This window comes from Scleropages formosus, chromosome 8 (genome assembly GCF_900964775.1).
Source record: "Scleropages formosus chromosome 8, fSclFor1.1, whole genome shotgun sequence".
NCBI classification, from domain to species: domain Eukaryota; kingdom Metazoa; phylum Chordata; class Actinopteri; order Osteoglossiformes; family Osteoglossidae; genus Scleropages; species Scleropages formosus.
Window position 1 is genome coordinate 531,037 of NC_041813.1, and position 22,042 is coordinate 553,078.

At 39.2% G+C, this 22,042-nt stretch overlaps 1 protein-coding gene across 2 annotated transcripts in view; it reads left to right on the plus strand.

Annotated features, from left to right (window-relative positions):
- Positions 1-16,685, plus strand: part of nrg3a (neuregulin 3a) — a 149,414-nt gene extending 132,729 nt beyond the window's left edge. For both annotated transcript variants that reach the window (XM_018738102.2, XM_018738103.2), the window contains exons 5-9: positions 3,082-3,184; positions 4,333-4,459; positions 8,660-8,778; positions 10,987-11,148; positions 15,972-16,685. In XM_018738102.2, coding sequence (XP_018593618.2) covers positions 3,082-3,184; positions 4,333-4,459; positions 8,660-8,778; positions 10,987-11,148; positions 15,972-16,548 — 1,088 coding nt within the window. In that variant the 3' untranslated portion in view covers positions 16,549-16,685. The remainder of the gene's footprint in view (positions 1-3,081; positions 3,185-4,332; positions 4,460-8,659; positions 8,779-10,986; positions 11,149-15,971) is intronic.
- Positions 16,686-22,042: the final 5,357 nt, after the last annotated feature.

Genomic DNA, 22,042 nt, shown 5'->3' on the forward strand with positions numbered 1-22,042 from the left:
GAAAGGTAGGCTGTTAATTTTCCAAAATAAAACTGTTTCCTTTCCCCTCTGTTTTTATTTCTCATGCATCATTCACCTTAGAATGCTAATATTATTTGGTTTCCTTGGAAACATTGATTTCAGAGTGGCAGGGGACAATGAGTGCGATTGCTGCAGTCTGCACAGTAACTAAGCTCAGTCTCTCTCTCTCTCTCTCTCTCTCTCTCTCTCACACACACACACACACACACACACACACACACACACACACACACACACACACAGAGCTAGTTTGCTGTAACAGGGAAAAGCTTACAGTTTGCATAATCCTGTGGAGTTACATAATACCAATATGAATTTAAAATTAGATTACAATTCAAAATTGTTATTTGCAAACTCTGTAATTAGTTGCTCTGCAAAAATGTTCCTGTGATGAAACTGCTCATGTCAACTGTAATATTTATCCACAGGAATGTAGATGGTATTTCAAACAGTATTAAGCTATAAGCTATAATCTAAGTGGTGTAAGCTAAGTGTATACATTTTCAATCGAGTGACTACGGTTACTTTGTTTCACCCCCACCCACCAATTCAGAAATCACAGAAAATGTTAATATAGATTTTTTAATAATAAAATAGGTCACAGATCAAAGGACTCATTCTTTCTGTGTGCAATGATCCAAAGGCAACGTTTGGAGATGGGAATTAAAGAAATATGAAGCAACAGAGCAGCCATCATGTGAGAATTTGCTGCAAAATGCTTTGCATATTGCAGGGCGAATGTGATTAAATATCTTTTGGGACTATGATGGTGGGAATGATTGAGATCTGAGTTAAAGTATTCAGTTGTCACTGGAAGTTTGTAGTGTTGGTTTCCTTATCTGGGTACCTCTACTGCACCCTAGCGAAAGGCACTCCCCCTGTCGCTTCAGAAGGTGCCGAGTTTAAAACCCCAAAATGGTCTTTTCTTTGTGCTTAGCAAAAATAGTATATACAGCTGAAAAGAATGCATTTGTCATATTTAAATATATACACTGGTCAACAAATGGGAAAACTGTTCACATAATGTAATCTGATTCCTTTGTTAATTACTGGTCAATGCAGTCTGAAAAGAGATTATGTCAAGAGTTTCTTGAAATAAATACATTTTCATAATAATGTGAATCCTTTTAGGTTGTATGTGAAAGTTGGATTTCAGGCAGAGGCAAATATTTCGTCAAAACATAACTACTGCCAATAATCGATTAATTGACTTCAACAGTTTCATTAGTTACAATTGCTAAATCGCTGTTTGCTAGATACACGACAGTTCACTACCTACTGGTAATCACATCTTGTTCTTGGAGATCATTGTTAACTGTAACAGTGATTACAGATATGCTCAGATATGAACTTTTTTGTAGGAGGGCGCAGTGGTGCAGTGGGTTGGACCGGGTCCTGCTCTCCGGTGGGTCTGGGGTTCGAGTCCCACTTGGGGTGCCTTGCGACGGACTGGCGTCCCGTCCTAGGTGTGTCCTCTCCCCTCCGGCCTTACGCCCTGTGTTACCGGGTAGGCTCCGGTTCCCCACGACCCTGTATGGGACAAGCGGTTCAGAAAATGTGTGTGTGTGTGTGTGTGTGTGTGTTTGTGTGTAACACAGCTTACTGGGTTATATAAATACTTAAGCACTTAAAAATGTGATATGACATGGAAACAAACATGTCCAATTTCCCATCATCAGTGGTAAGGATGTTACTCTGGTATCAAATATTGATCTTTCTAGTTTCCTTACCTGCTGCGATTTTGTAGTTCTCATTTTATAATGCTTTGTTTTCTATGCTGAATACTATGATATGAGACCAGATACATTCATCGCCTTGTTCCGAGATAACAGTCTCCCGGATCCTACATTTTCATACAGGTGTAACATGCAAACTCTCAGACCTTTGTATCGTACTGTGTTCCTGACATTTATAAAGTTGAGCGTGATGCCACACAGTACATAGACTGAAAAAATTAAAGTACCATTTTGGTACTGGCTCAGTTTAGTGTAGCAGTGATTTTCATAGCTGAACTTGACAAAGAGTGACTGCAAACTATTCAATGGTTTGTATCGGCCAAATTTTTCTAATTATGAGCACGGCGGAGTCGACCTTGGCCTAAAAATGCCTCTCCGTGTTATAAATGTATTGTTTTTGTGCCGCTGTGAAATCTGCGTATGTGTCTGTGTCTTCTAATGAGTTCTTTTATTATCATCCTTTAACTTCTGAACGTGCTATGGTTTGAAGGTATTTTTATCGGCAAAAATGTACAGAAATGCATATGTTTCTTAGTAACTGCACAGTTTATCTGCCCAGCTGTGAAAGATGCTCTTCACGGTGAGCGTGGTAACTTGATAATGGCAAAATTGCCCATGACGTCTTTTGTCAGCCTGTTTCTCTCGATTTATGCCATGCAAGCATAAATTGAAAGTGACAGCAACTAAATGTCATTTTACTTACAGCATTTTGTCCGCAGGTTGACAGTGCAAGTCAGCGAAAGACTGCAGAATCAACCCGTTTCTGACATTTCAATATGGAACACAGATCATTATTCCCTGCATGCGTGCCACTAAAATTAAACCAGTTGTATGTAACTGTAAGCGAATAAATGCGAATGTAACTACAGGGCAGGGAGCAGCTCAAGACACAGAACACAGCATCAAACCCCTTAGTGTGTTGCTGAAAATGGTATAGTAGGTGATTTGGCTGTACAGACTGTTACACAAGCAGTGTGTGTGTGTGTGTGTGTGTGTGTGTGTGTGTGTGTATCATCAGTGCTTGATTCTGATTCAGAGCTGCATGGGTCTGCACTGAAGGCATTAATTCTTCTCATTGCACGTTTTTCTTTGACATCGTTTCATTAAGGCTGCGTTTACCTGCAATGACAACACATACAGGGGAGTTTGTTTTTGATCAAGTGCAATGTCACAATCAGAAGTAACACTGCGAGAAAGTGCTAAATCCTTTCGGGTTTTATTTTCACCGTTGCAGGTTCTATTAAAGTATATGCAGCTCAAATGATATTCATACACTTCTCTTTTTGTCAACAGTAATTTGCAAAGTTCTCATTTTCTCCAACAGAGATTGAAGCAATTTACAAGAGACAAGTGGTGTCAATATCCTGCATTGCTACTGGAATCAGTCTTCTGGGGACACTTTGTGTGGCATTCTACTGCTGGAACAAGTAAGTGAGAATGAAAATTATGAGCGTGGTACAAAGAGCGTGGTACACCACTAGAAAGTGATTCACTTACGATTTATCTACGGTTATTTCATTGAGCACCAGCTACATGTTCCAGGTAAAACCATATATTAACGTGTCATGCAGCTATGTTTTCACTTCATTTACATATCGTAAAAGAGTATTCTATTGGCACATAAATGAAACGTTTGCCTCATTTTCATTTAAATAGTTCTCCTAAAAAAGTGAGACTGCAGAATTTACCGAGCAATACTATAATAAACTTTTTCTTATGTCTTTTCATGAAGAAAAGTTTGAATGAATGAAATTCAGTGTTTTCTTTGCTTCAGAAATACCTCAAAATTGTAAGTGATATGTAAAAATTATATATTTTTTAGACTATATAGCAATCACCAATAACTCAAAGTGACTTAATTATAATTCTCATATTACTTTGCTAATTGCTTCCAGTCATTAATCTGGCTCAAGTTATCTAGTGTTGATTATTGATTTGAATTTGTACTATATATCAAGGTCAGCATAGAATTGTGTTTTTTACTGCACAACACTAACACCTAAGTTATGAGATAGTGGTTTTATCGTCTTAAAACACATTGTTACAATGTTACCATAGCCACAGATATTTCATTTGTTTAATAGTAATTTATGCATATGTTATCATCTTGAAAACTTTTCACTTCATATTACTCACTCGCTGTTTCTTCTTTTTTAGCATTTTTACTTACTGGTGTAATTTTTCATTGTCCTTTAAAGTCGAAGTGAAGGAAAATATTGGTTTTTTTTCTAACAAAATTTTAACATAACTTTGGCTTTCATATTTCCCAGCTATAAGATAGCACTTTGAATATTTGCACTGAACACCACGCAAGGCACACATAGCTCAATATGTGATTAATACTATACTTTCATTATGTCGAAAAAAATACTGCATACTGTATTAGGAACTGAACACAATAACCCAACTAAATTTTGGTTTAGAAAAACGTAGAATAAACCTATACGTAAATTAATGTAATAGACCATATGTGCATGTCATCATTTAATAACAGATTAGACTTGTCTATCTTCCACTGAGTGCTAAAAGTGTTGTGCATGCTAAACTATTCATCTGCTTTTGTTGTCCCTTACAGAAGACGTAGGGAGAAACTACATACCCATGTGAAGGAGAGTCGAATCCAGAAGAACTACACCAACCACACTTCCAGCCACATGACTCAATCAGTCCTGAAGACTCAATACAGCCTGCAGATTCACAAAGTGAGTCGTAGAGAACATAGATAGATAGATAGATAGATAGATAGATAGATAGATAGAATGTACCACAGACTACCACAAAATGACTTCTGCTTGCAGAGTTTTTGTCATTTTCATTGTCAAAATTGAGTGCATTCTCTCAAAGCTAGTTTTAAAGTGCAAGCGGAACCCTTCCTACTACAGTTATTGAAAATTACTCTAAAGCAACTGTGCTATTGTGATGGAAATCACAGACAGTGACAAGCAGACACCAATCTGAAGAGGCCATCGTTATAAACATCAGCTCTTCCTCTCCTGGACAGCTGAGACACTCCCAGGTCTTCTGAACAATATTGTTTACCCTTGGAGACGCTATAATAGTGTTCGCTTTTGAAATTCTGCAGAAGACCCAGACGCCAGTATTTCGAACAAACAGCCCTTGCACAGCAGAGGAAGCAATTTTCCAAACACTTCTGAAAAAAATCTGCCCAAAAAAATTAACTTAAAAAAACAAATAAATCAATAAATTGGCATTATCTACTAAGAGGTTAAAGACACATATTCCTGTGATACTTCCTTTATAGGAATTAAATGTTAAATAACTGGACTGAATAGGTTTTGCTGAGGCAGAGAAAAAAGTTGTAAATTCAACCAAGAATCAACTTCACCATATTACAATATAGTCCTGTCACAAAATGTTACTAATTCAACAGCAAAACTTGCTCAGTAATGGAATTTGGAGACTTGGGATTAAATTGCTTTGTAAGCAAATATATATTTATATATCTGCTTATTTTTATATATATATATATATATTATTATACGTATATCCACAGATAACTCTTCACACATCCACTACTCCAGTATTCTATGTGAATTTTTGTGTACCTTATTTAATTAAAAAAAAAAAAGAAAATGTAGGAAGGTGATCAAGACTAGTCTATCCTGAGTTTTGTGCACCTGCTCGAGCGATGAATATTGGTACATCAAGTGGAAAGTAACAAACTAGGTTTACTTAAGAATCACATATCTGCAACTATGTTTCTTTCTCCTAATGTAATGCCCAAATTTTTGTATTTTCTCTGAGATGTACGTCGCTTTGGGAAAAGCGTCCGATAAATGAATACATGTAAATGTAAATGTAAATATTTCATTCCACTGAAACGCATTGTTCACCTGCCTGTATTTAGATGAGAAGCATGTCCCAAAGAGATGGATGCAGTGCAACTGACCTTCATTTTTTGTTTTGTGTTCATGATGAGATCTGAAATCAGAAATACGACAGTCTGGCATTTTATTCGAAAGGAAAGCTTCTCATTCAGGAAATGGATATTTTGTATTGTCCACATAAAAGAAAGTCAGTCGTAAAACATTAACATTGTAGACTGTCAAATAAATATCTTTCTAAGGAATTATGTAAAGTTCCTAATGCTAATCTTCATAACATATTTTACATTCTGTTAAATATGACAGCTTGCTTAGCTGCAGAAGGTTGATTGCTACCATGCCTTGTCCTCCATCGAAAGCTACTGCCAAAATCCGCTAAGTTCAGAAGGAGACCTCTCGCAAACCATGTAAATATGGATTTGGGAGGTTGCCGCCGCTGTCTTAAATTAAAACATCCATTACATGAACACTTTTCCTCTACAGCAGTGGGGAGTCCCACAAGGCAGCAGCAACACACTCACTGTAACAATTTTTATTGAAATTAATGCCTGCATTGATTTTGTAAAGCAGCCCTGCAGCACTATATTCTATTATAGACTTTTATTATATAAATATGACTGCCGTTTGGCATTCTTCAAGTTTCCCAAAAGAAAGAAATTATGACATTGACAGTTTGCTGACTGTTCTACCTCCATATTGCATATAGTTTATTGATGCATGTGTACTGATCTTATGGCAAAACCTATAAGAATGGAATTCTAAATTTTATCTGTATATTTATGTACTTATTCTCAGTCATCTAAGTGCTTTTCCTGATAGCAACAAATATAATAAAAATCATCATAGTTCATTATCAGAAACCAGTTGTTGTAATGCTGGACCGCAGAGGTCAAAAAGCCTATCCTAAAAAAGGACGTGATGCCAGGTGCACACTAGTACATCTGCTCATCACAGGGCAGTGACACACACTCATTCACTGAGCCATACACACACTATGGGCAATTTAGACTCATCAGTTTACCTGAAATACAAGTCTTTAGACAATGGGGGTAAATGATGCTGCTGCTGATGATGATGATGATGAAAAAGACAATTATTATTATTATTATTATTATTATTATTATTATTATTATTAACAACAACTACTACTGCTACTACTACAGAATAATTCAAACCAGAAAACTAAGGTCACTGGAAGATTCAAGGGATATGATGCTTGAGAAGCACTCAGTGTAGCTGCATGAAGTCTGTTGTGGAGGATTAACAAGGCATGAGCAGCTGCCTTTTTCAGGCTTTTCTGAGCACTGCTTCCTTTCTGGTGTGTGTGTGTGTGTGTGTGTCTGTCTGTGTATATCACCTTCTTAGATGGTAATACATTATTCTTCATTCAATCTTTATTCACATGACCATGAGCTTGCAAGGGTTCTCTTTGTCAGCATTACAGGCACAGGCATTGATGATTTACATAAGACCATTCAGCAGAGAACTTTTTCATTATATATAATAGCTATTAATCACAGTCGCAGACAGCTCCAGCGGATTCTTGCAACCTTCTTTCCTTCTTTTATTTTAAAGCACACCATTGCAGTCGTGTCTCAAAATTCCTCTCAAGGACCACTGAAAACAATGGTCTTCCGCCCCTTTTGTTTTTTTGTTTTTTTTCCCCTTTTTTGTGTCATATTCTGTGTAAGGGTTAGTCAGCTTTGACAGGTTTGTCCTTGTAACATCATTAGCTGCTCAGTACACTTGAAAATATCCCTCCTTTACAGAAAAATATTGTGGATCCTCCTCCCAGTTGTGACATCGCAAAGATTTTAAACCAGTTCTTTGTATGCTGTGAACTACAGGATGACGTACATATTCAATATTGTACAAATTGGCAAGTCCGACTCATACGTTGCTTATATATTTGTTGCTGATGTTGTTTGTACTTGAGACTTCTTTTGATATTCGTCAAATGTCACTATAATCCATCTTCCATTTGATAAAAATGTTGAGCTGGAGGAAAAGGCAAGTGTAGTTATATAATTTTGTTGTGTCCTCTGCAAAGTGTATCTGGGCTGTTCACTTAAAAAAAATCCAAAAGAATCAATAAATACAATGAAACCATGAAAAAATAATTAATTAAATGTGATAGATTGTACTTCATATCCCGTAGACTTTAAGTTAATATTTTAAACAAGACAGCAATGTCAGACTGAGTAGACCTTAAGGGGGGAATCCAGAAGAGGAAAAGACTGTTTCGGATAACTTGAAACGAGTTTCCATGCAGCATAGCCGAATAAAATCGATTAAAGTAGTTTTAAAAATACTGCTCCAAAATACCAGTAGGACTTGTAATTGAATACTAAGTGGAGACGGAGCACATTTAAGCCGCCCCTTTCCAGTCACCAGTGGTGCTTCACAACAATGACTTCACATCCCTCATGAACCTCTGTGGAGGGAAATGCAACATCAGCAGCACTCCCTACAAGTGTTCTTCTTCTGCTGTCAAGCATAAGTCATGCTCAGATTATTTTTTGAGATTTCTCTCAATATTTGATGTTGAATTTGTCCACTACTTCTGGGGTATCATGAATATCTATTTGCACACTAAATGCTGAAGGGTCATGCAGTGATAATAATAATTTGCAGATTGAAGAAGGACTTTCAGATTCTGTAGGGACTGATACATTAACTCCCATTGAGAAATTCCAAAAGGCAGCAGGATCCAGAATGTGATGAAACGTGAAGCTCCCTGAGTTACTGCAGCCAATTAAAGTGGCTCCCCTTCCTTGCGCAAGTCCTATACCAAACATCTGACCTTTCCAGTGGCTTAGCACGCCTATTAATGCTCAGCACATCAAAATGCAAAAGACAAGAATCAAAGACTAAGGCAGTGAAAACTGACACACAGGTCATAGTTCACTGGCCACATACTGTACACACACCCTATTACAGGCACAAAGAGAACAAGGATGTTCCATATATGATGCGTGTATGAATCTCGCCTCTGTTTCCTGACTGTTCCTGTCTGTTGGAGAGGCTTTCTTAATTAATTCTTTCTTCCCTCTGCAGAACTGCAAAGGGCACAGGTCTTCTCCACCTGGTCAAGGCGTTGTTCAAGAGTCCACTATTGGCCAGAGCAGCACTGCGTGTCTTGCCCATGCTGGACTGTATCCAGGGAAGCACAACAGGTGCTGTATAATAGCATTAGATTTTCATACAACCAATATTTAAAACATGCTTGCAAGAAACATTACAGCACTGCTCAAATGTTGTTACAAGACTAGGTGATTTTAATAATGAAAAAAAAGGCTTTAAAATATCGATTTTTTTTCTCTATGTATTTTTCAGAATGTACCGCAGAGGATTTCCAAAACATATTTGTCCAGATTTTGCAAACGTCGAGTGCAGCTGTAGCTTAGTTATATGCGGTATTACTGTTTCTCGGTGCTTTATTTTAATAGTGTTTGATTATAACGTAAATACAATGATCTATGAAATACTCATCTGTAGAGAGCTACTATCTGCTGACCACAATGAACTTCATATCGATATAACAGCTGATTAATGGTACAAGTGAAATAATGCTTTTTTCCTCATCTTGTTGATGTGCTAATCTGTAAAACTTTTTACTAACTATGAATATAAAGAGAAAAAGTAAATAAATAATAGATGAAAGTTCTACGAATAAAGTGTAATGATTTTCCATCTCATCCTGTCCCACACAATCTTAACAATGATGTATGCAAAGAGGGAAAATTGTCTGACAAATGATTTTTTTCTCTGAACTGCTAAGCTGCTGAAGACCTGCAGCTACACTAAGTGAACATCACAAATTAGTTTTCAAGCTCAACTGCTGTGCATGTACATGTACAGTACCATGTATGATCCCAGTTTTGCTGTTTCCAGTTATAGTATATTCTGGAATTTTCTGCCCATTATTTGTACTATGTGACACTGAGACCTTGGACATAACTGGAGTAAATATACTACTACATTGTAGAAATATAGTACATTGCTATGTCAGAAGGATTTTTTTTTTCAAAAAAAACATCACTCATACACCTCTGTTTTATGGCTGTTGAAAATGAACGCTTGTGCCAACTCCAATTTTCAATCATTATTTTACAGTACATAATAATAAGTACAAAAATATAAAGACAGGCATTGCTTGGAGTGAAATGAATAAGGATTTAAAACATCGGTTTTACCATATTTTTGAATCCAGAAAAAGTTTGTTCTGCATAATTTTCATAACACTGTTACTTTTCTTACAGCATCTTCTAACCAACTGTCCCCATGTGACCTTTCTCAGGAGAAGCAGTTTTTAGCGATATTATGGATTAGGGCAGTCGAGTATAATACACTCAGTGACAGAGTACACTGTACTCCTATTTTACTGAGTGGAGATGTTGCCCGTCCTTTAGTCATGACAGAAATTCATTTTTGCTTCTCCCCGTGGTTTCCATTATATTGGCAAACGCCGCCTCACAGCAGATGTGTGGCTACAGTTGCTGGTTTTCACAATGGGACATGGCCCCGTACTGCAACCGTTCCGCCGACAGCCTGAAAGTCACGCGCACAGGAATGTCGCTTGGATTAAACATCTATGCAAATGAGAACATGTGTTAAACTACCTCCATTTACAAGATGACATGCTTGAATAATAAACAATTTATACCAAAGTTTGCTGGGATATGCAACATCTATATAAATATAATGTGTGAAAACTGCAGTAAAAAAAAAACAAAAAAACCCGCACCTTGTCTGAAACACTTGACGGCTGTAGTATTCACTAATTCCCAGTCAGGCTGTGCATCCATAGCCGTGACCTACCTGGCGAATATAACGTGATCTCTGATGTATTTTTACCGTGTTCTTACGTGCATGCAGAAAGGTGCAATTTTACAAAGAAAACACCGCTTGTTAATTCTTCCTGCTCCTACCAAATTCATGCTGGAGCTGTTGAGCAGAGTTCACTGAGCCCGTGTCTGTCTTTTTTGGCAGTATCAATTATGAACTTAGCTGTAAATCTGAGCTTTATCTCAGTTCGATATTTCTTACTCACAGATGTTACCCATTATAACACTTTCCACGCGTGCGATTAAGTATTTCGATTATATTGTCAACGACGCCGCTCCAACTGCCGATACAGCAGGGATACGTAATCGTGCTCCCTCTGCAATACTGGGAATTTATTGCTTTAGATTCACATGTTAAATCAAAAATGGGCTTCATTTGTTTTGGTTTGCTATTCCTAAAAAGATACAATTACTGAAAGTATGACAACAGTATGAATAATTGAGCGTATTTTCGGTAAGAATTCAGTGGTCGATATGTTACCTGAAGTATGTTGACGTGGACTTCCATTGCGCTAACAGCTCTTTTTATCACACTAGTGAGCAGAGAGCTGGAGCAGCTCAGCGATGTGCAGCACGCAAAAACTCTCCCGGTTCCAGAGGACGACTGAATCCTGTGGGAGGACACAGAGACTCTGGCCCCGCGTATCATCACCTGAAAGAGGTGGAGGCCCCAGAAAAGAGCGCGGAGACCTTCAGAGAGTGAGTGAAGTGAACAAAACAGCAAGACTGTGAGGGTTATGGGTGTTTATCCTTCTAGCCCATCTATACGGAAAGCTATAAACGTTATAGATTTGGAGGCCACGGGAAAGAAAAAATCTTTGGGCAATTTATGTTCTATTAATCTCAGCAAAAATAGAATGAAGAACCAAATGAGCGAAATAAACAGTAAAATAAAATTCAAGAAGACAGCTTATATCTTTACCCTTTTCTTATAGACACAAATGAGCTCTGTTCAACAATATAGGGTTAAAGACATTTGCTCATACTTTCCAGCTGATGCTGTTCAGAAACAACAAATTTCAGACTTCAAGTTGTGTCTTGAATAGTCCTCATTTCAACTCCCATGAGCTCAATGCAAACAAAAATACGATTAGATATTATTTTAAGATCTTCAGAAAAAAACCATGACTATGTGCTAGTCTCAAATTGAGTTCATTTGTCTTACAGACGTCTCAAACATTTCTTCTCTTTTATTTCTTTTTATTGCTCCTGAGGGGCCCTTAGGAGAAATAACTCTGAATTAGGGAATGCATTATATTTCAACAATGAGAGCTCTCCTGTTTCTCATGAGACTGGAAAACACCATGGTGAGAAACACGTTTAAACTAAATTAAGCTGATAAAGTGATGAGCTATACACCATACAGAGACATTTTTGTGAGCTGGTATCTTCTCATGAATAAAACCTCATAATGAAATAATTAATATGTCACAAAAAGTATCTCTAAGAGTGAAAGTCAAAAGCTGCACAGTACCGAAGACCTGTGCGTTTACAAATTCCAGAAAGACAAGGCAAGGGAAGGTTCTTACCCGACTCAGGATGACTTTGACAAGGCCACTAACCCATGCTGTAAGGATTGCCCGTTCCAGCTCCTCCAGAATATAACTTTCCATTATGTCTCGTCTTAGAACTTCTCATGACCTTCAGTTTCCTTGTTGTTGCGCATTGCTAGAAATCGCTAGACATTTTGGATAAGTAACCCATTGTTAATTAGGCTTTTTAGGGCATATTGAAACATCGATCTCGTTCCTCAGTCCTACCCAGGTCAGGTATCACCTCTCGCTGCAGTACCCCTAAGCAAGGTACTTACCCAAAAATTGCTCCACTGGAGCTCTATGAATGGGTAAATAGTTGTAAAGTAACACTACAAGGTGCTTTGGAGAAAAATGTTGGCTCACAAAACAGTAAAGTACCTTTGAAGCATAAAAAAAATGCATTTGGAATAATAATAATAAGAAGAATTCCAATGTGAAGCTGCAGATGTTTCGTATGCATCATCCCGAGTTTTTAATGTTGATTCATGTGTTCACCTTCAGTTTTACGTAAGGTTAGAAAGTTGCAAGCAGAAGTGCTGTTTTCATAGAGCTCAACCAAATACCGTAGCAGAACACAGAAAACCAAGCAGGTTCAGACAAATGCTGATATATTGTAGGATCCCCTCATGGCGCTGCGGGAGACAGGGTCAGGAGACAGGCTTCTGGAAAGTGCTCTTTATTAAACACAGTGCAGCTCTTCCAACAGCAGCCTTGGCAAAGGCTCAACGGACAGTAGAGCACAATGTGCTGACCGCTCGAGAGTTCCCCCGGGTCACTGTGAGGCCCTCCGCTCCACACAATGGTTCGGTGGTCACCCCTTGACCCCCCGAGAATTCCCCAGTGGCAGACTGAGCATCAGTAACACGAGAACGAGTCAGAAGGGAACACCGGACTGTGTATGAAAGTGAACACTCACACCGATTCTTTCCACGAATTTACATGAGCCTCCCCTTAGTGCCGTCACCATATGTTTAATAAATGTTTGCAGTGGGCCAGCAAATTTGTAATACCTGCTTGAGATTTTCTTTTTTAAGCAAGACAAATTTCAGAAGTGAGTTACTAGGCAGAGCAATTTCTATTTTTCCTCCATTAAATTCATCATCAACCTGTCTTTGCATTTGGTCCTCAGTTACTGCAACCGCAAAGGTATCGTTCACCCTACTTAAACTATATTTGCCAAAACTGGAGTACGTAAATGGCTACCTTGGGCCTGACGAAAGGAAAGGAAGAGCTGTGGCTTAAGAGGCTGCAGACTGACTTTCTCCCCGACTGGAGTCACAGCACAATAGCTGAGATTGTATCGACTTCTCAGGGAGCAGGAATTCACTCTCCTTGCTTCTCACGTTGTTTTCTACATCTACACATGCATACATTCCCTGTTCGAACTCCTAGAAGCCCTTAGGAAGCCATTACATACGATGGTAGAGCCAGTAAAGCAGAGAGGAAAGATGGCAGGACTGACCCATTTGTAGTTACCATGGAAACAGTCTCTTGGAAGCAGAGGAAGTGCAGCGAGGGAGAAAGGCGAAGAGGGAGCCTCACATGAAGGCGGTACCTGTGTTTCTACACCTGACAGCGAGCTCTTGTATGTTTTATCACTCTCTGTCCCTATTGACCCTTCCTGAACATGTTTTAATCTTACAGAATTACTCATACCTATATTAGACAAAATGCAATTTTATTGTGAGCAAAGAATAATTTCTCTGCACTTTGTAACGTCAGTGACTAATAATAAATGAAGTGTTTCAATGCCTCACTGCCATTAATGTTACATCGGTATATAACATTATAGATTCAATATAATATGTTCTAGTTCACTCTCTCAAACAAGGGGGTGCGGTGGCGCAGTGGGTTGATCCTGCTCCTGCTCTTCGGTGGGTTTGGGTTTCGAGTCCCGCTTTGGGTGCCTTGCGACGGGCTGCCATCCCGTCCTGGGTGTGTCCCCTCCCCCTCCGGCCTTATGCCCTGTCTGCCGGGTTAGGCTCGGGTTCCCCGTCTCCCGTATGGGACGAGCGGTTTGAACAGACTATATCAAACAGGTTGTTTCTAAACGTGCGTCTTCCGTCTGAGCCTTAAGATAACTTTCTTCAAGATACAGTTATTGACTTATCTTAGTAATATGTTTTTTATTGAAAATTTCACAGTTTTCACAAAATTTCAGCATCAGTTACAGTATACAGAAAAACACCAAACATGCATCTGTGCACAAATACATGAGTGCAGAAATTCCTCCTAAATTCAAGAAGCACTTGTCCTTTGCAGGGTCACAGTGGTCCAGAGCCTATCCCAGGAGCATAAGGCACAAGACAGGAGACAATTTGACCCGGAAACCATTCCACTGCACACTGATAACATACACACACTGATTCCCGCGTATACCTGCACACTGTAGGCACTCCATTCCCTCTTCACTATAGTAATTTGCTTGTCCAAGTCAAGGTTGGATGTTCCAGAGTCTACAGTGGCATAACAGGGAACAAATCCACTCAGGGTGCATCCTGGATGGGACATGAGTTCATCACAGAGCAGCCACACATGGACAGTCCCACTCTATGGACCATCCAGTTTCACCCTTCGCTTTAAACTTGAATATCTTTGGACCGAGGGGGGGGGTGCGGTGGCGCAGTGGCGCAGTGGGTTGGACCGGGTCCTGCTCTCTGGTGGGTCTGGGGTTCGAGTCCCGCTTGGGGTGCCTTGCGACGGACTGGAGTCCCGTCCTGGGTGTGTCCCCTCCCACTCCGGCCCTACGCCCTGTGTTACCGGGTAGGCTCCGGTTCCCCGCGACCCCGTATGGGACAAGCGGTTCAGAAAGTGTGTGTGTCTTTGGACTGTGGAGAGAAACCCGGAGCACCCGGAGCACCCGGCGCAAGCGCCACACAAACTGAGTTGCATTCGAACCCATGGGTGAAGAGGCCAAGGACGGTATATAGCTATGTATATATACCGACTTCACAGGACTCTTACTTCATTTTATTAAGCACAGAGATCAGTGGCCTATTCATCAAACTCACTGAGCCTCTAAGAGGACATATCTGCAGTAGTTTTCACAAGTGCAGGGATATATTACATATAAAGTAATCAAAGGTTTAGCTGATATGGTACAATCAAAATGAATATCTTTTACATGTTTTATTTTTTGGTTTTGGTTGTTTGTTTCGTGTAAAAAAAGATATCTTATTATATATCAACATGTTTTAATGTTATCATTATATAGATTTCATTATCGATTTTGAATGACAAATAATCACTGACACCTAATTGATTGTGGCCAAATAACAAAGTAAAACACAATCAAGCAAGCACAGCTAAATAAAATAGAAGTGGTTATATTTTTGTTCCTCCTCACACATTGGTGTCATGTCTGACTTTATTCATGATCTTTAGCAGAGTACCAGTCACTTAGCCACAATATCATATCCTCAAGAAAACTTTGAAAAGCCAGGTTGTGGCTCTCGAAGTCAGTCTAAAGGAATTTCATGTATTAAGCAGCATATTAATGTGACACATTACTATATTTCAGTATAAAAAGAACTCGCAGTTAATTTTCTCAGAGATCTGTACAGAATCTCTATCTTTGCCATTAAAAATGATTGTATTTAAAATTAAACATTAATTCCATTATTTCACTGTCTGCATCTAGGATTGTGAATAATTACACAATGCAAAACTGGTTCAGAGAGTCTCCCATATTTAATAGCGATGAAGACGAGAGAAGCTTTGAAGAAACATATGAAATTAGAAAAAAAGTAGAAGCATATACATATAGATGAAGAGACCACATTAAGCAAACTTCGAAAAAATAGCTTCCACTACAAATAGACACATTTATGAAAGTGTCCTACATTATTTCATGAATGCTAATATGCTTATTCTGTGTTAACAATGGCCAATGTCTATAAATGACCGTTGAGACTCAGCCCGGCACAAGGGTGAGAAATGGTTCGTACGGCCCTCAGCTTCTGTCTCTCTTCCTCTCCCTCCCCCTAGGCACCAACGCATAAATGCTGGCAGTTATCTGCAGAAGGACTGCTTTTTAAATATGCAACCCCCCCTTTCCGCCCTAGAAGGAATGCAGGGGAGCAAGACTGAGGTGCGGTGCAGCTGCTTGGACAAGGCAGCACCCAGGAGCTCCAGCTGTTCCCCTTCCTATCAGGCCCCCCGTGTGGCCTGTCGTGCTGGATCCATCCCGATCATCCCCTCTTTCCAGGGACACCACAGTGATTCTTCCTGTATGCAAATGGGCGATGCGGTCAGAAGCAGCTTTTGCACAGCGGCCCTAAGTGACACAGTCCTCCGCAACTCACGACACCCTTCCTCTTCCTCCTCTTCCTCCTCATCCTCCCTAACGAGAGGTGGAAAGCAAGATGCGGTGGCTCTGCTTCTGGAGGAAGCCCAAGAGCAGCTCAGGGTGTTATCGCATGCTCAGAGACGACAGGAGGACGTCGCTCTTTACCCCGCCGCCCGGGAGACTGCCTGTTTCCTGGGACCGGTGGGAGCTGGAATCTCATACAGAGCTGAAATAAGACTCGTGAGCCCAAGAGGAGCACAGCAGCCTTGCAAGTAAAAGCAAATGCATCTCGTGGCTCCAAATGAAATAATCATAAGAAAACTTGGTGTTTTGAAAATCTGACTGAAGAAAGATGCAGGAGGACAATAACTAACTACTGAAAATGACTAATAGTAAAAGAAAAAAAAATGTAACTGCACAAAATATGGAAAGAAGTGATTCAAAAAAGAAATTATATGCATTTATTTAAAAAAGTCTATGTAAAAAACCAAATAGTCTGCCATTTTCTCATATATATATATATATATATATATATATATATATATATATATATATATATATATAGAAACTCTTGGTGACTAACTACATCATCAGAACAGTATAGAAATGGCGCAAAACTTTAAAAAAAAAAGAAAAAAGAAAAAGAAAATTCAGACTTGGACTTTGGAGCAGGGTTTCTCCATCCTTCTTACATCCTGTGCACAACTTGCTTCATTACAAGGGTTGTCACAGCAGCAGTGTCCAGCACTTCACAGCCACCAACTTCAGATATATACAGCCAAGGAAAATGTGGCATCCGCCTTCGAAGTTCTGCTGTTGAAACTGATCAAAAGAGCGGGACAAAGGAGAAAGAAACAACAGAAGGAAATTCTGCTCCGTTACATTAGCACTGCCTCACAGTAATTGTACTAGTAGAAAACATCAGTACCTTAGTCTGCCAGCCAGCTCACAACCGGGTCATTATTTACTTCTCTTTTATTTTCTGAGACGGAAAATGTAATTCCTTTTCCGCTGGTCTCATGGATACCGGAAATATATCACGCTGCATCACGCTGCACCTTTGCCGAACACATCCCAGTCCTGCCCCTGGACAAATAGACAAAATCCATGAAGTATCGATGGCAGATTGATGGGGTAGGAGACAGAAAGCACAGAGGTTACAGTGATTGCCAGTGTGGGAGAGCAGTTTCACGGGGAAGGGAATGAGCACTGAAAAAGTCATTGTGTTTTTTTTTATTTGTTTCTCTGTTGTTATTATCATTGTTATTATTACTGGCACTTCAATTTCTTTGTAGCAATCAGCTGTTTTCTGCTGAGGGTGTGGGAGCGTTGAAAAACCTGTGTATTGTGACCTTCAGACTCTTCTGTTACAAATTAAAAACCAAATTTTGCAACAAAAAGACAAATATTAACATGATTTTTTTTTTCGTTTTCAATAAACTTTTGGCTCCCCAAGATAATGCATGTTTTATTGAAGATGATGCCAAAGTTACAAATGACTATAGCCACAATCCATGATGTTTTGCTGTTTTAAATAATTTATTATGAAAGGGACTGTCTGTAGCACTTGGGGAAGAGTTTGACTGGTCACTGAATGTTATAATGTCAGCAAAGCAAAATGAACATGCAATATAGAACATGCAATAGCTGCGGGAGGGAAATAATCTTTACACTTGATCTCTGGACACACAAGACTGGTATATAACTGTTAAACATCTGTGCTGTTTGTTATATAACTATAGTGGATTCTGAAACTTTCTGGAAAAAAAAAAAAAACATGTTCTATGATAGTTATTGTAACATAACCAGCAATTCAGTTTTGCCTCGGCTGAAATGTCAGACTGTCATTCAAACCTAGCAGTGGCTATTTAACACGTGAATACGTTTTTTCTTTTTCCTTTAGCTATTTATAACATACTGGGTGGGACCTGAGAACAATCCAAATATCACCGACCGCCATTTTTCCTTATTTTTCCAAAGTAAAAACGTTTACTGGATTTCATGCATTTCCTTCCCTCGTTCGGATTTCAAAAAATGGTTTTAATGGTTTAGTGTCACTGGTAGCTGTATGTCAGTGTTTTATGCTGGTAAAATTGATTGCACTCAGTTTGATGGGATAAAAGTTTGAGTTTCGAAGACTGATGTCCACAGCATTCAATTCCAGTCAGTGTCTCAATGAGACAGTTTGTTTTCTGTACATTTCCCACCGAAGCATGGGGAGCACAGAACCTCAGCTAAAGAATAAAAAGGTGACCGGTACGTCATTACGACATATCATTAATTACATGAATGATGCAAAAACCTTCCCCATTTGCATCCTACATCAGGCTCGAGTCATCACAGCGGCTTTCGGAACAACAGCGTCGGAATACTCGGCGCTACCAGCCGCCGCGCAGCAGCTTCTGAGCAGATACTGCGCCTCCTTTCAGAGCTAGGCACCGAGGTGAAGGTCTCCATCACGCATCGTCTTTGTTCCATCAGGTCCTTCATCAAGTTTCCTCTGGCAAGACGTGCTACCCAGACGAGAGTTTCAAAACCGTTTAGGGAAATAAAACCAATTTTGGCTTAGTTAATTTGCAGCTTAGAAGTACAGGGTGTTCTGTGTGTTCTCAGTGTGTGGGAGTTGCAATGAACACTGCAAGCCGAAATTCGAAACTTTCCAAAGCTCGAAGAAAGACAGCAATCCAGAACAGTATGGCCATGTTTCTCCCCCTCTCTTTACCACCTCAACCTTTTGCTTTAATTTATTTTCTGCTTTACTTCTTCCCACCCACTGCCTTTTCCCGATCATATTTTCTTTTCTTTTTCCAGTCGCCCTCATTTTTTCAATGATGAAACATTGAAACATAATAATCTACCACTTTAATTTAGGTGGCAGAATTTATCCATAACAACACTACAGACATATGGACTAAGCAGGTGCCTTTGTCTGCAAAGCATGTTCTGTGGAAAAGAAAATCCCGCAGCACTGGCCTCTGTAACTGATACACCTTCTGAATGTTTACCTGAACGAGTCCCTCAAATCAGTTCACCGATTCATTACAATATCATCATTACATTAGTGTTCGTTACATTATTTCACCACATTCACTGTGTTGAATGAAGACGTTAATTTGACATGAATAGAGCGCCAGTCTATGGACAATTTATTAACTCAGTGATGTGAAGAGCAGTGTTGGCAGTGAGGGCAGCCAAGTTTTGGTGTGGGTACCAAGTCTGAAGTATGAATGCCCTTCTTTTCCTTGGCACAATAGCTGTTGCCATGAAAATTGCCAAAGTGTTTTGCATACATTTGCCAAGAGTACTTTACAAAGGAAAAATAAAAAAAAACTGTCTTTTCTGCAAACGATGTGTCAGGTACCCAAGCAGTTTTTTAAAATGTTAGCCATAGAAATGCGCATTTTATAGCATTTTATTGGGTTAAACCATGCACACTAATTCATTTACAGGTTGATGTATTTTGAAGACTTGGGGGTGTGGTGACGCAGTGGGTTGGACCGCAGTCCTGCTCTCTGGTGAGTCTGGGGTTCAAGTCCCGTTTGGGGTGCCTTGTGACGGACGGGCGTCCTGTCCTGGGTGTGTCCCCTTCCCCCTCCGGCCTTACGCCCTGTGTTGCCGGGTAGGCTCCGGTTCCCCGTGACCCCATAAGGGACAAGCGGTTCTGAGAGTGTGTGTGTGTGTGTGTGTGTGTGTTTTGAAGAAGTCTGAACAAAGGTTTGTAAATTTTGTTTAATCTAATTTTGGGGTATCATTAATGAACCATCGGGACAACCTTAAACTGTGACAATTTATTCCTTAGAAAATGTTTTTAAAAAGTTCTAAATAGGATTATGTAGCTAAGCATGTAGAAAACAACCAATAAATACATAAGTAATGAACCATCCATCTGAAAAATGCTTTTAAGAAAGAAATCAAAGTAGCACCTGAAAAATTTCTTTCTCCCTCTTTTGCTTAACACAAAAAGTACAGCTAAATAATTGATTGTATTTCACATTATGAATATGGATGTCAGAATAACTTGCACAGCGTACTCGATACTGCTGTCAGATAAGTGGTCCAAAGTGAACCATTGTGACACCTTTCCTACTAATATGTATTTTTCTGTTACATGATTTTCCATGATACAGTCACTTCAGAACAGCCGTGTCTACACTAGTGTTACCTGGGCAACTGGAAAGGATGTGATGTGAAATGTTAGAGTTGCTTTCTGTCCAAAGTCTGGTCAGTTCTGCACCCTTACAGATTGTATATGGAGACCTTCATGCCTGTGGGCTCCTTGCAACGCTTGATTTCTGGTAGCCTGGGGTTAAAATAGAGTGGAGCGTTTCATTGTTTCTCCTGCACTTTGGTCCACCAACATTGTGAACTGTGAAAGATGGTAGACATTTGATCTTGCCTTGTGTGGTTTCATATCAAAATGTTGACAGTGCTTCTACATCACCACAAAAAAGTGAGAAGGTACTGTCCATATCATCCAAAGTTCTGCAGATTCACAGTCATTGTGACATTGTTCAGAGATGCTCCCCCTGAGATGTGGAAGACATGGACAAACACGTGAGTTTCTGTATTTCCCTAAAACAATCAGGTCTCTATTCATTTATTTTTTATTTCATTTATTGAATAGATTGTTTTTAATTTTATTTTTTCAATAAAGATGCGTTTTCAGTGTTGCACATGTTAATATGCTTATATTGTGTTTGTCTGCAAATGCCCAGGAAGCCATTGAATTTGTGTTAAGATGTGGGCCAAAATCTTATTGATAATTACACTAAAAAATTAATTTAGAAAAACACTTTCCAAGTAAAATAGCATTTCTGTGTTTAATACATCAAAAGATTTTCTTCTACAGAAGGAGTAGTATTAACAGAACATTTATTATTGAAGAGACCATGGTAATATTTCGCTGAAAGGAGTTTAACTTGTTTTACAAAATTTTACAGTGCAAAATTTCATAAAAGCTTGGATAGGATTTTGAGATAAGATGTTGTTTTACTTGTTGCACTAAAATATTACACCACTAAATTGGTTAACAGATGGGTAGAATTCACATATATCTATATTAATTTAGCAGGTGCTTTTCTCCAAAGTGACATACATATCCAAGAAAAATGCGGAAAATGCCTTGTACAGGCAGACACATGATTTTTGAGTGCAGCCAATTTATGAAATACCTCCATATGAAGCAGCATACATTGCATGAGTAGTTGTATCTAAAGCTTTTTTTTTTTTTGACAGATGACATAGTACATGTTTGTGGTGTGCATGCAAGATTTATTGATTTATTGTACAGTTTCTCAAATGCATTATTTCTAGCCAAGTGTGTCCCTTCACAGAAGCAAGGATTCAGCAGAAAGTAAATATTATGAGCAGCAAAGTGGAAGGGTGTCTCTCTCAATTTCATTAAAGGAATTAAAGGACTGAAGGGTCAATTAATCAACCTACTGGAACACTTACACTCGTTGTTTAGTGCTGGAGAGACGACGCACAAGAAATGGGTAAAGGAACGCTGAACTCTTTCTCAGTGCCATTAATAGTGCGGGTTCTTGTTGAGAGGGAGCCAAGCCTAAAGGCTTTTGCATGCACACGCACACACAAGTGCATACGCACGCACATGCACAGACACACACACACAAAGTTTCAAAGGCCATTTAATTCATGTTAGATGAAAAAACATCACAATAATGTAGTGAAAAACAGAGATTTATTAGTAAAACAATGCTTTGTAGAAAGTGAAGTCATACTCTATTTCCAATCCTCTGTAGGTACAGGA